The sequence below is a fragment of the Pelophylax lessonae genome (genome assembly GCF_965119305.1).
Source record: "Pelophylax lessonae genome assembly, chromosome: 2".
NCBI classification, from domain to species: Eukaryota; Metazoa; Chordata; class Amphibia; order Anura; family Ranidae; genus Pelophylax; species Pelophylax lessonae.
The window spans coordinates 506,630,455-506,645,282 of record NC_138769.1 but is presented as its reverse complement, the minus strand read 5'-3'; the positions used below and the strand labels follow the sequence as shown (position 1 = coordinate 506,645,282).

General features: G+C 48.2%; 1 protein-coding gene across 1 annotated transcript in view; it reads right to left on the bottom strand.

Annotated features, from left to right (window-relative positions):
• Positions 1-10,500, bottom strand: part of RBM26 (RNA binding motif protein 26) — a 187,886-nt gene extending 177,386 nt beyond the window's left edge. Inside the window, exon 1 of the mRNA XM_082244533.1 lies at positions 10,209-10,500. Coding sequence (XP_082100659.1) covers positions 10,209-10,267 — 59 coding nt within the window. The 5' untranslated portion in view covers positions 10,268-10,500. The remainder of the gene's footprint in view (positions 1-10,208) is intronic.
• Between the last annotated feature and the right edge of the window lie 4,328 nt (positions 10,501-14,828).

The following is a 14,828-nucleotide window of genomic DNA, read 5'->3' as shown; positions in this document are numbered from 1 at the left end:
AAAGTACTTAGAACCCCCAAACATTTTATATATATTTTTTAGCAGAGACCCTACAGAAAAAAATGGCGATTGTTGTAATATTTTATGTCACACTGTATTTGCGCAGCAGTCTTTCAAACACAATTAATAGACTTTAATGAATAAAAAAAAAAAAAAAAAAAAAACGTAACAGTAAGTTATCCCAATTTTTTTTTTTTGTTACACAGAGAATCGTGATCTTTATTCCAAGCTAAAAAATCGTGATTCTCATTTTGACCAGAATCGTGCAACTCTAATATATATATATATATATATATATATATATATATATATATATATATATATATGCACAGACATAGCAGCCCACATTACATTATTATATAGCCATCAAGCAGTGTCTGGCCTACCTGGTGATGACTGGTCCTGGCGCTCTGATCCGATGGCCTGGTCTTTAAAGGGGCAAATCCTTGCGATCCAGAAGTGGTTAAACCTGCAGGAGGACCGGTGTTTTTATCTATTAATGACTTTACTATTGCTTTAGGCCTGGTTCACATGTATGCGGGTTGGTGGTTCACATGTATGCGGGTTGGGGGCCCACATTTGCACAGGCATAGCAGCCCATTGATGTGAATGGGCTTGAGCTGCTATGCCTGCGTTTTCAGCTGAAAAAAGGTGCATGCAGAATTTAAAAAAATGCAGTGGCCATGAAATCCATCCTTCTTTTGCACCATGCGACTTACCTGCCGTTGCTGCACACGCAAACTGTTTTTAAATGCCGTGCCCACGTATACAAAAAATGCAGAAAGCTCGCCAGAGCAGGAACTGCAGGTTAGTCGCATGGTGCAAAAACAGGATGGATTTCAAGGCCACTGAATTTTAAAAAAATGCTGCATGCACCTTTTTTCTGCGGAAAATGAGGGCATAGCAGCCCGTTCAAATCAATGGGCTGCTATGCCTGTGCAAATGTGGGCCGCCAACCCGCATACATGTGAACCGCCAACCCGCATACATGTGAACCGCCAACCCGCATACATGTGAACCACCAACCCGCATACATGTGAACCACCAACCCGCATACATGTGAACCACCAACCCGCATACATGTGAACCAGGCCTAAAGCAATAGTAAAGTAATTTATAAACAACACCTCCTTCAGGTTTAACCACTTCTTGACCACAAGGATTTGCCCTCTTAATGACCAGGCCATCGGATCGGAGCCGAGCGCCAGGACCAGTTATCACCAGTTAGGCCAGACACTGCTTGATGACCTATTTTAGGCCTGGTTCACAGAGTCTGTACTGACTGACTATATAATAATGTGCATAAGTGAACCAAAGCCCCTAAATTCAGCAATGAAATTCAAGTGAGGTAGAAATTTAATAATTTAAATTTAATAATAGAATACCGTGATAATACCGTATACCGTGGCAAAACCTTAATCAATTAATCGCAGCATGAAAATATGATACCGTCACAAGCCTAGGTAGCATAAAACAAATTGGCCGAAAATGTTAAAAAATTTTGATTTTTACATTTTTTTGGGGGGAATTTCATATAAAAAAAATGTGAAAAATATTGCTATTTTTGCAAAATTTACGCTTTTTTTTTGTTGATAGCGCGTGATAAAAAAAAAAAAAAAAAAAAAATCGCACAGGTGATCAAATACCACCAAAAGAAAGCTCTGTTTGTGGGAAAAAAAGGACGCCAAATTTGTTTAGGTACAGCGTCGCACGACCGTGCAATTGTCCGTTAAAGTCACGCAGTGCCGAATCGCAAAATACCCCCTGGTCAGGAAGGGGGTAAAATCTTCCGGGGCTTAAGTGATTAATGACTATATAATAATGTAATGTGGGCTGCTATGCCTGTGCATATAATATATCTATCTATATTAGGGATGCACCGAAATTATCAGCTGAAAATGAGCCTATCCCATTTCGGCCGATAATGGGCTAACATTGCCGAAAATAATGGCCGCCGTGAGGAAGGAGGAGGGCGCAGCGCAGGGCAGGTTTTAAAAGTCCCACCTCTGGCCGGCCGCCCGCCTCTCAATGACGTCCCTATTACTAGATGTGTGCATGAATGGACATACCAGGCGGGGGGGGGGGGGGGGGCGAGCGGCCGCTATAGATACTAGAACTATGTGATCCATCCCTGTCAGCTCAGCGCGACTATGTGTGAATGAGAATGTCACTTCTCATTCACACATAGTCGTGCTGAGCTGACAGGGATGGATCACATAGTTCTATCTATAGCGGCCGCTCGCCCCGCCCTCCCGCCCGGTATGTCACTTCATTCAACACAGCTCGTAGTAGTGACATCACCGGGAGGCGGGCTGCCGGCCAGAGGCGGGACTTTTGAATGAAGGACACCCGAGGAGGGACGCTGAGCCGGGGGGGGGGGGGGGGGAGGAGGAGGGTGTACTGCCGAGGGGGACGCTGAGGCAGTGTGGGGGGGGGGGGGAGTGCTGAGGCAGCTTACCAATGGTTTTTGTATTATGAAGCATGAGGGGGTTAATGTATTGTCACTGCTGGTCACTCATCTATTAGTGACCGACCAGTGGCAGGTAATTAACCCCTTTGTGCTGCATTAGTGCAACCAGTATCAGTGTTAATTAACACTGGTTGCACTGACACTGGTTGCACTAATGCAGCACAAAGGGGTTAATTACCTGCCACTGGTCGGTCACTAATAGATGAGAGACCAGCAGTGACAATACATTAACCCCCTCATGCTTCATAATACAAATACCATTGGTAATTAAATTAACCTCTTGCCAACCCATCACAGTACATATACTGTGACAGGGTGGCAGCGACAGGTCTACGCCGCTGCCTGTTTTTGGTGTACGCCCCTGTTCTATCCATTTTAAATTTTTGGGGGGGAAAAAGTCATTTTCGGTTTTCGGCCAAGGGCATCCTGCATTTTCGGTTTCGGTCCAAAATTTTCATTTCGGTGCATCCCTAATCATATATATATATATATATATATATACACACATACATACACAGTGACAGTGTATGGCAATAGTAGTGGGTAGGTACTTGCAGAGATTTGCTTGTAGTAGGCACTGTGTCTGTCTGTGGCTGAGCCCAGGAGGAAGCATACGGCTGCAGTATAATGCAAAGCCGCTGCTTCCTGTGTATGGCTCCTCCTGTCACAGGCGGAGTGCCTCTGATATCACTCCTCTAGTGAACCGGACCTATAAAAGAAGTAGCGGCTCCGTTCTAGTAAAGGAGAGCTAAGACGGGAGTCTGGACACCGCGGGGAGACACGGAGGCAGCACGTCAAACTTGGAGAGCAGAAAAATACAGTATTTTAAATGACCACAATAACAATACCGTGTGTATACGATACCGCATTACCAAAAACCGGCATATCTCTATTCAAGACATACAAGTCAATATGTGCAAACCTATATTAAAGTGCATAGTAACATAAACCTTGTTAATGGTCATGACCGTGCATATAAGCAATAGTTAAAAGCATATAGTCCATCCAATAAGAAAAAAAAAAAAAAAAAAAAAAAAGAATAAATACAATGTTGTCTGTAGAAAAGTCCACCTTAAGTGCAAAATCTCCTTTGCAAAGAGTGACTGTGATCTCTGGTATATATGACCACCACTGGTGAATGAGATAGGTGGGGGGGGGGGGGTTACCAGATGGATAGGACCCAATAGAGTATACACTCTTTAGGTCACTCATGCATATGAGGAGATAGTTGTCACTGTGTTGCTGACGCTGCCTGGAATGCCTTCAGTACTCAGGCACCACCTCCAAACGCATCACAACATCCATATGGAAAAATACTTGATACCGCAGCCGAGATATCCTCCACAAGAACTCAATAAAATAGAAATCTCACATAGTGTATACCAATATAAAGGAACCGTTTTAAAAGTAGAACACTTAGCCCCCGTTCACACTAAGGCGACCTGTGAGGCGAGCTGGTCGCCTCACAGGTCGCCGTAGGTCGCCTCCCATAGGGAAGCTGCGGACCCGTTCTAATAGGAGCGACACAAGTCGCTCCGACTTAGAAAAAGGGTCCGGAGCTTCTTTGGGGCGACCAGGAGGCGACCGCCATAGACTTTAATGTTATGAAGTCCGTGGCGGCCGCTCCGAGGTCGTGGCGCGCTGCTCGCACCGCAACCTCGGAGGTCGCGGTGCAAAGTAGCGTCGCCCCTATGTGAACGGGGGCTTACAGTATTGATGATAAAAAAGCGTTTGTAAATAGATGACAAAGTGAATGCAACACCTGTAGCTGATCAATCAAGACAGATGAGGTCTTGATGTCTTGTGAGACGAAACGCGTTTGATAAGCTACAGGTGTTGCGTTCACTTTGTCAACTATTTACAAGTGCTTTTTTATCATCGATACTGTAAGTGTTCCTACTTTTAAAATAAATGGTTCCTTTATTGGTATACACTATGTGAGCTTTCTATTTTATTGAGTTCTTGTGGAGGACATCTCGGCTGCGGTATCAAGTATTTTTCCATATGGATGTTGTGATGCGTTTGGAGGTTTTCCCCGAGTACTGAAGGCATTCCAGCGCAAGCAACAGTGACAACTATCTCTCCTCATATGCACGAGTGACCTAAAAAGAGTGTATACTCTATTGGGTCCTGTCCACCTGGAAAGCCCCTCTACCTACCTCATTCACCAATGGTGGTCATATATACCAGAGATCACAGTCACTCTTTCCAAAGGAGATTTTGCACTTTCGGTGGACTTTTCTACAGACAACATTGTATTAATTTATTCATTTTTACTTAAATTGGATGGACTATATGCTTTTAACTTATTTATTGCTTATATGCACGGTCATGACCATTAACAAGGTTTTGTGTTACTATGCACTTTAATATATGTTTGCACTTTTTTTGCTTCATTTGCACATGTTGACTTATATGTCTTGAATCTCGCTTCATGTATTTATTTTCACATTACATCCAGTGCTGCAATCATTTTTTTTACGAATTGTCATTCCCTTTTTCCTGGCTGCAGGTTACCATTGTTAAAGCGGTGTACTTTTTATACATAATTCTATTACCTTCATAAAAATATTTACCTAGAAAAATGGTGACGTGTTCAATACCTATTTTACCCACTGTATGTTATCTCGGTGACTAGGAGACCTTCAAGGCAACCCTCCACATCCCCTGCCCATCTGGACACAGTGATTGGGAAACTTCAGTCCGCATTCCACTCCCCCTGTCCCTATGTCATCGATATAGTGGCAGGAGGCACAGAGGGTGGCTGGAAAGTCTCCCAATTACTGGGATGACATGGTGACAGGGGGAGCGGAGGGCGGATTGAAGTCTCCCAATACCTGACACGACGTGGGGCAGGGAAGCAGAGGGTGGCCTGGAAGTCTCCTATTCACTGAGACGACCTAGGGGCAGCGGGCATAGAGGGTGGCCTGGAAGTCTCCCAATAACTGAGAAGACATAGGACAGGGGTGGGAAAGGTGGACTGGAAGTCTCCCAATAACGAAGACATAGGGACAGGGGGTGGGGAAGGTGGACTGGAAGTCTCCCAATCACTGAGATGACATAGGGATCAGGGGTTGGGGGAAGACGACCTGGAATCTCCCAATCACTGAGATGACATAGGGGTCAGGGGGTGGGGAAGGTGGCCTGGAATCTCCCAATCACTGAGATGACACAGGGATCAGGGGTTGGGGGAAGACGACCTGGAATCTCCCAATCACTGAGATGACATAGGGGTCAGGGGGTGGGGAAGGTGGCCTGGAATCTCCCAATCACTGAGATGACATAGGGATCAGGGGTTGGGGGAAGACGACCTGGAATCTCCCAATCACTGAGATGACATAGGGGTCAGGGGGTGGGGAAGGTGGCCTGGAATCTCCCAATCACTGAGATTACATAGGGATCAGGGGGTGGGGAAGGTGGCCTGGAATCTCCCAATCACTGAGATGACATAGGGATCAGGGGGTGGGGAAGGTGGCCTGGAATCTCCCAATCACTGAAATGACATAGGGATCAGGGGGTGGAGAATATGGCCTGGAATCTCCCAATCACTGAGATGACATAGGGATCAGGGGGTGGGGAAGGTGGCCTGGAATCTCCCAATCACTGAGATGACATAGGGATCAGGGGGTGGAGAATATGGCCTGGGATCTCCCAATCACTGAGATGACATAGGGATCAGGGGGTGGGGAAGGAGGCCTAGAATCTCCCAATCACTGAGATGACATAGGGATCAGGGGGTGGGGAAGGTGGCCTGGAATCTCCCAATCACTGAGATGACACAGGGATCAGGGGGTGGAGAAGGTGGCCTGGAATCTCCCAATCACTGAGATGACACAGGGATCAGGGGGTGGGGAAGATGGCCTGGAATCTCCCAATCACTGAGATGACATAGGGATCAGGGGGTGGGGAAGGTGGCCTGGAATCTCCCAATCACTGAGATGACATAGGGATCAGGGTGTGGGGAAGGTGGCCTGGAATCTCCCAATCACTGAAATGACATAGGGATCAGGGGGTGGAGAATATGGCCTGGAATCTCCCAATCACTGAGATGACATAGGGATCAGGGGGTGGGGAAGGTGGTCTGGAATCTCCCAATCACTGATATGACATAGGGATCAGGGGGTGGGGAAGGAGGCCTGGAATCTCCCAATCACTGAGATGACATAGGGATCAGGGGGTGGGGAAGGAGGCCTGGAATCTCCCAATCACTGAGATGACATAGGGATCAGGGTGTGGGGAAGGTGGCCTGGAATCTCCCAATCACTGAAATGACATAGGGATCAGGGGGTGGAGAATATGGCCTGGAATCTCCCAATCACTGAGATGACATAGGGATCAGGGGGTGGGGAAGGTGGTCTGGAATCTCCCAATCACTGAGATGACATAGGGATCAGGGGGTGGGGAAGGAGGCCTGGAATCTCCCAATCACTGAGATGACATAGGGATCAGGGGGTGGGGAAGGAGGCCTGGAATCTCCCAATCACTGAGATGACATAGGGATCAGGGGGTGGGGAAGGAGGCCTGGAATCTCCCAATCACTGAGATGACATAGGGATCAGGGGGTGGGGAAGGAGGCCTGGAATCTCCCAATCACTGAAATGACATAGGGATCAGGGGGTGGAGAATATGGCCTGGAATCTCCCAATCACTGAGATGACATAGGGATCAGGGGGTGGGGAAGGTGGTCTGGAATCTCCCAATCACTGAGATGACATAGGGATCAGGGGGTGGGGAAGGAGGCCTGGAATCTCCCAATCACTGAGATGACATAGGGATCAGGGGGTGGGGAAGGAGGCCTGGAATCTCCCAATCACTGAGATGACATAGGGATCAGGGGGGTGGAGAATATGGCCTGGAATCTCCCAATCACTGAAATGACATAGGGATCAGGGGGTGGAGAATATGACCTGGAATCTCCCAATCACTGAGATGACATAGGGATCAGGGGGTGGAGAATATGGCCTGGTATCTCTCAATCACTGAGATGACATAGGGATCAGGGGGTGGAGAATATGGCCTGGTATCTCTCAATCACTGAGAGGACATAGGGATCAGGGGGTGGAGAATATGGCCTGGAATCTCCCAATCACTGAGATGACATAGGGATCAGGGGGTGGAGAATATGGCCTGGAATCTCCCAATCACTGAGATGACATAGGGATCAGGGGGTGGAGAATATGGCCTGGTATCTCCCAATCACTGAGATGACATAGGGATCAGGGGGTGGAGAATATGGCCTGGAATCTCCCAATCACTGAGATGACATAGGGATCAGGGGGTGGGGAAGGAGGCCTGGAATCTCCCAATCACTGAGATGACATAGGGATCAGGGGGTGGGGAAGGTGGTCTGGAATCTCCCAATCACTGAGATGACATAGGGATCAGGGGGTGGAGAATATGGTCTGGAATCTCCCAATCACTGAAATGACATAGGGATCAGGGGGTGGAGAATATGGCCTGGAATCTCCCAATCACTGAGATGACATAGGGATCAGGGGGTGGGGAAGGTGGTCTGGAATCTCCCAATCACTGAGATGACACAGGGATCAGGGGGTGGAGAAGGTGGCCTGGAATCTCCCAATCACTGAGATGACACAGGGATCAGGGGGTGGGGAAGATGGCCTGGAATCTCCCAATCACTGAGATGACATAGGGATCAGGGGGTGGGGAAGGTGGCCTGGAATCTCCCAATCACTGAGATGACATAGGGATCAGGGTGTGGGGAAGGTGGCCTGGAATCTCCCAATCACTGAAATGACATAGGGATCAGGGGGTGGAGAATATGGCCTGGAATCTCCCAATCACTGAGATGACATAGGGATCAGGGGGTGGGGAAGGTGGTCTGGAATCTCCCAATCACTGATATGACATAGGGATCAGGGGGTGGGGAAGGAGGCCTGGAATCTCCCAATCACTGAGATGACATAGGGATCAGGGGGTGGGGAAGGAGGCCTGGAATCTCCCAATCACTGAGATGACATAGGGATCAGGGTGTGGGGAAGGTGGCCTGGAATCTCCCAATCACTGAAATGACATAGGGATCAGGGGGTGGAGAATATGGCCTGGAATCTCCCAATCACTGAGATGACATAGGGATCAGGGGGTGGGGAAGGTGGTCTGGAATCTCCCAATCACTGAGATGACATAGGGATCAGGGGGTGGGGAAGGAGGCCTGGAATCTCCCAATCACTGAGATGACATAGGGATCAGGGGGTGGGGAAGGAGGCCTGGAATCTCCCAATCACTGAGATGACATAGGGATCAGGGGGTGGGGAAGGAGGCCTGGAATCTCCCAATCACTGAGATGACATAGGGATCAGGGGGTGGGGAAGGAGGCCTGGAATCTCCCAATCACTGAAATGACATAGGGATCAGGGGGTGGAGAATATGGCCTGGAATCTCCCAATCACTGAGATGACATAGGGATCAGGGGGTGGGGAAGGTGGTCTGGAATCTCCCAATCACTGAGATGACATAGGGATCAGGGGGTGGGGAAGGAGGCCTGGAATCTCCCAATCACTGAGATGACATAGGGATCAGGGGGTGGGGAAGGAGGCCTGGAATCTCCCAATCACTGAGATGACATAGGGATCAGGGGGGTGGAGAATATGGCCTGGAATCTCCCAATCACTGAAATGACATAGGGATCAGGGGGTGGAGAATATGGCCTGGAATCTCCCAATCACTGAGATGACATAGGGATCAGGGGGTGGAGAATATGGCCTGGTATCTCTCAATCACTGAGATGACATAGGGATCAGGGGGTGGAGAATATGGCCTGGTATCTCTCAATCACTGAGAGGACATAGGGATCAGGGGGTGGAGAATATGGCCTGGAATCTCCCAATCACTGAGATGACATAGGGATCAGGGGGTGGAGAATATGGCCTGGAATCTCCCAATCACTGAGATGACATAGGGATCAGGGGGTGGAGAATATGGCCTGGTATCTCCCAATCACTGAGATGACATAGGGATCAGGGGGTGGAGAATATGGCCTGGAATCTCCCAATCACTGAGATGACATAGGGATCAGGGGGTGGGGAAGGAGGCCTGGAATCTCCCAATCACTGAGATGACATAGGGATCAGGGGGTGGGGAAGGTGGTCTGGAATCTCCCAATCACTGAGATGACATAGGGATCAGGGGGTGGAGAATATGGTCTGGAATCTCCCAATCACTGAAATGACATAGGGATCAGGGGGTGGAGAATATGGCCTGGAATCTCCCAATCACTGAGATGACATAGGGATGAGGGGGTGGGGAAGGAGGCCTGGAATCTCCCAATCACTGAGATGACATAGGGATCAGGGGGTGGAGAATATGGCCTGGTATCTCCCAATCACTGAGATGACATAGGGATCAGGGGGTGGAGAATATGGCCTGGTATCTCCCAATCACTGAGATGACATAGGGATCAGGGGGTGGGGAAGGTGGCCTGGGATCTCCCAATCACTGAAATGACATAAGGATCAGGGGGTGGAGAATATGGCCTGGTATCTCCCAATCACTGAGATGACATAGGGATCAGGGGGTGGAGAATATGGCCTGGAATCTCCCAATCACTAGTCAGACAATGTAGCAGGCAGGTAACAAGGTTCAGATACATCCCATGAGCTGTGTGTAGAAGTTGGGGAACAGGATACTGGAAGGGTCACACAGTAAACAGTAGTTATTGGGGTGAACAGAGCTGATACACGGGGCAGGCTGCCCCCTCCCCCATCGCTCAGTCACTTACATGGGTTCCAAGGTCTTAGAGAGCCAGTTCTTCAGCGCCTCGAAGTCCTCTATTATCATGTTCGTGCCTCTCCTAGGGTCGGAGAGCAGAGAGGAGAACTACAACACACAGACAAGCCGCTTTCCTTTACGTTTCCTATTTCAGATAGACGGCTTGCCGTACAATGTACGTGCTGAACGGCTCCGCCGCTGACTCCTGTGTGCTCCGCTGAACGATACCGTGTAATATCTAAACCATTGAAGACCCACAAACTGTAAGATGGCGGCCACCATCAACCGCGACACCACATTACGTCTACGTCAGCACGTACGTCCGCGCCTGCGCACTACCGTCGGCTTCGGAGACGAGTGTGCGCTGTTTGGCAGAGTGTGAACGTTCTAATCTAAACACTAGAGGAAAGCTTCTAGGGCTGTAACTGACAGGAGTGTGTCCGCCTTGTGGGGTGAGGGCTATGTTATGAAGTAGCTGCACAGTTCTAGGTACCCTTAGAAAGTTGGCTCAACCATGATATAAAGCAGCTGGGCGTTTGGGGTACCCATGATTTAATGCGGGAGGACAATTGTGGCACCCATTATGTAAAACAGCTGGACAATTGGGGTACCTGTAAATAGAAAGAAACTGGACAGTTGGGGTAAGCAATGACATAAAGCACCCAGCCAGGTGTCGGTACCTGTGATAAAAAGAAGTTAGGCAGTTGTGGCTCCCAGTATGTAAAACAGCTGAATAGTTGGCTACTTGTGATATAAAGCAGCTGGACAGTTGGGGTACCCGTGATATAAAGCAGCTGAACAGCTGGGGTACCCGTGATATAAAGCAGCTGAACATTTGGGGTACCCGTGATATAAAGCAGCTGGACAGTTGGGGTGCCCGTGATATAAAGCAACTGGACAGTTGGGGTGCCCGTGATATAAAGCAGCTGTACAGCTGGGGTACCCGTGATATAAAGCAGCTGAACATTTGGGGTACCCGTGATATAAACCAGCTGGACAGTTGGGGTGCCCGTGATATAAAGCAGCTGTACAGCTGGGGTACCCGTGCTATAAAGCAGCTGTACAGCTGGGGTACCCGTGCTATAAAGCAGCTGAACAGTTGGGGTGCCCGTGATATAAAGCAGCTGGACAGTTGGGGTACCCCTGATATAAAGTAGCTGGAAAGTTGGGATACCCCTGATATAAAGCAGCTGGAGAATTGGGGTAGTCATGATATAAAGCAGCTGGACAGTTGGGGTACCCATAATATAAGACAGCTGGACAGTGGGGGTACCTGTAATATAAATTAGCTGGATGGTTGGGGTACCCATAGTATAAAGCATCTGGACGGTTGGGGTACCCGTGATATAAAAACGGCTGGGGGGTTGGGGTGCCCATGATATAAAGCAGTTGGGGCACCCGTAATATAAAGCAGCTGGATGGTTAGGGTACCCGTAATATAAAACAGCTGGACAGTTGGGGTACCTGTAATATAAAGCAGCTGGACAGTTGGGGTACCTATAATATAAAGCAGTTGGGGTAATTATGATATAAAGTGGCTTGAAAGTTGTAGCTGCCAATAATATAAATTGGACAGACAGTTGGGGTACCAGTGATACAACGCAGCTGGATGGTTGGGGTAGCCATTATATAAAGCAGCTGGATGGTTGGGGTAGCCATTATATAAAGCAGCTGGATGGCTGGGGTACTCGTGATGTAAAGCAGTTAGACAGTTGGGGTACGGCTGATATAGAGCAGCTGGAAGGTTGTGGTACCTGTAATATAGAGCAGCTGGACGGTTGGGGTACCTGTAATGTAAAGCAGCTAGATGGTTGGGGCAGCCAATATATATAGCAGCTGGACAGCTGTAGATGCCCATGATGTAAAGCAGCTGGACAGTTGAGGTACCTGTGATATAAAGCTGCTGAAAGGTTGGGGTATCTGTAATAAAAAGCAGATGGATGGTTTAGGCAGCCATTATATAAAGCAGCTGGATGGTTGGGGTACTCCTGATATAAAGCAGCTGGACAGTTGGGGTACAGGTGATATAGAGCAGCTGGACAATTGGGGTACCTGTAATATAAAGCAGCTGGACAGCTGTAGGTGCCCATGATGTAAAGCAGCTGGACAGTTGGGGTACCCCTGATATAAAGCAACTGGATGGTTGGGGCAGGACTTATGTAAAGCAGCTTGACAGCTGTAGATGCCCATGATGTAAAGGGCCTGGACGATTGGGGTACCTGTAATTTAAAGCAGCTGGACAGTTGGGGCAGCCATTATATAAAGCAGCTGGACAGTTGGGGTACGGGTGATATAGAGCACCTGGACGGTTGGGGCATCTGTAATAAAAAGCAGATGGATGGTTTAGGCAGCCATTATATAAAGCAGCTGGATGGTTGGGGTACTCCTGATATAAAGTAGCTGGACAGTTGGGGTATGGGTGATATAGAGCAGCTGGACGGTTGGGGTACCTTTAATATAAAACAGCTGGACAGTTGGGACAGCCATTATATAAAGCAGCTGGACAGCTGTAGATGCCCATGATGTAAAGCAGCTGTGCAGTTGGGGTACCCTTGATAAAAAGCAACTGGATGGTTGGGGAACCTGTAATGTAAAGCAGCTAGACGTTTGGGGCAGCAGTTATGTAAAGCAGCTTGACAGCTGTAGATGCCCATGATGTAAAGCAGCTGGACAGTTGGGTTACCTGTAATATAAAGCAGCTGGATGGTTGGGGCAGCCATTATATAAAGCAACTCGATGGTTGGGGTACTTATGATATAAAGCAGCTGGGCAGTTGGTGTACCCATAATATAAAGCAGCTGGACAGTTGGGGTACCCATAATATAAGGCAGCTGGACTGTTGGGGTACATGTAATATAAAGCAGCTGGACAATTGGGCTATCCGTAATATAAAGCAGCTGGATGGTTTGATACCCGTAATATTAAGCAGCTGGACAGTTGGGGTACTCGTAATATAAAGCAGTTGGGTCAATTATGATATAAGGTGGCAGGAAAGTTGTAGATACCCATAATATAAATTGGATGGACAGTTGGGGTACCAGTGATACAACGCAGCTGGATGGTTGGGGCAGCCATTATATAAAGCAGCTGGGTGATTGGGTACTCGCGATATAAAGATTCTGGACAGTTGATGCACCTGTGATATAAAGCAGCTGGACAGTTGGGGTACCGGTGATATAGAGCAGCTGGACGGTTGGGGTACCTGTAATGTAAAGCAGCTAGATGGTTGGGGCAGCCAATATATATAGCAGCTGGACAGCTGTAGATGCCCATGATGTAAAGCAGCTGGACAGTTGAGGTACCTGTGATATAAAGCTGCTGAAAGGTTGGGGTATCTGTAATAAAAAGCAGATGGATGGTTTAGGCAGCCATTATATAAAGCAGCTGGATGGTTGGGGTACTCCTGATATAAAGTAGCTGGACAGTTGGGGTATGGGTGATATAGAGCAGCTGGACGGTTGGGGTACCTTTAATATAAAACAGCTGGACAGTTGGGACAGCCATTACATAAAGCAGCTGGACAGCTGTAGATGCCCATGATGTAAAGCAGTTGGACAGTTGGGGTACCCATGATATAATAAAGCAGCTGGCTAGTTGGGGTACCTGTGATAAAAAGCAGCTGGATGGTTGGGGTACCTGTGATATAACGCAGCTGGATGGTTGGGGCAGCCATTATATAAAGCAGCTGGAGGGTTGGGGTACTCGTGATATAAAGCAGCTGGATGGTTGGGGCAGCCATTATATAAAGCAGCTGGAGGGTTGGGGTACTCGTGATATAAAGCAGCTGGACAGTTGGGGTACCTGTGATATAAAGCAGGTGGACGGTTGGGGTACCTGTGATATAAAGCAGGTGGACGGTTGGGGTACCTGTAAAATAAAGCAGCTGGATAGTGAGCAGCTATTATATAAAACAGCTGGACAGTTTGGGTACCCCGTGATACAAAACAGCTGGATGGTCGGGGTACCCGTAAAATAATGCAGCTGGGCAGTTGGGGCAGTCATTATAAAAAGCAACTGGACAGCTGTAGATGCCCATGATGTAAAGCAGCTGGACAGTTGGGGTACCTGTGATATAAAGCAGGTGGACGGTTGGGGTACCTATGATATAAAGCAGGTGGACGGTTGGGGTACCTGTAAAATAAAGCAGCTGGATAGTGAGCAGCTATTATATAAAACAGCTGGACAGTTTGGGTACCCCGTGATATAAAGCAGCTGGATGGTTGGGGTACCCGTAAAATAATGCAGCTGGGCAGTTGGGGCAGTCATTATAAAAAGCAACTGGACAGCTGTAGATGCCCATGATGTAAAGCAGGTGGACAGTTGGGGTACCTGTGATAAAAAGCAGCTGGACGGTTGGGGTACCTGTAATATAAAACAGCTGGACAGTTGGGGCACCCGTGATAAAAAGCAGCTGGAAAGTTGGGGTACCCGTGATATAAAGCAGATGGACAGCTGTAGGCTGACATAGCCACTGGCTTTTTAATGTGAGGAAGTGGATTTATCATTTTCACACTTGTCTTTTAACCACTTTAGCCCCGAAAGGATTTGCCCCCTTTCTGACCAGGCCCTATTTTGCGATTTGGCACTGTGTTACTTTAACCGACAATTGCGCCGTGCGACGCTGTACCAA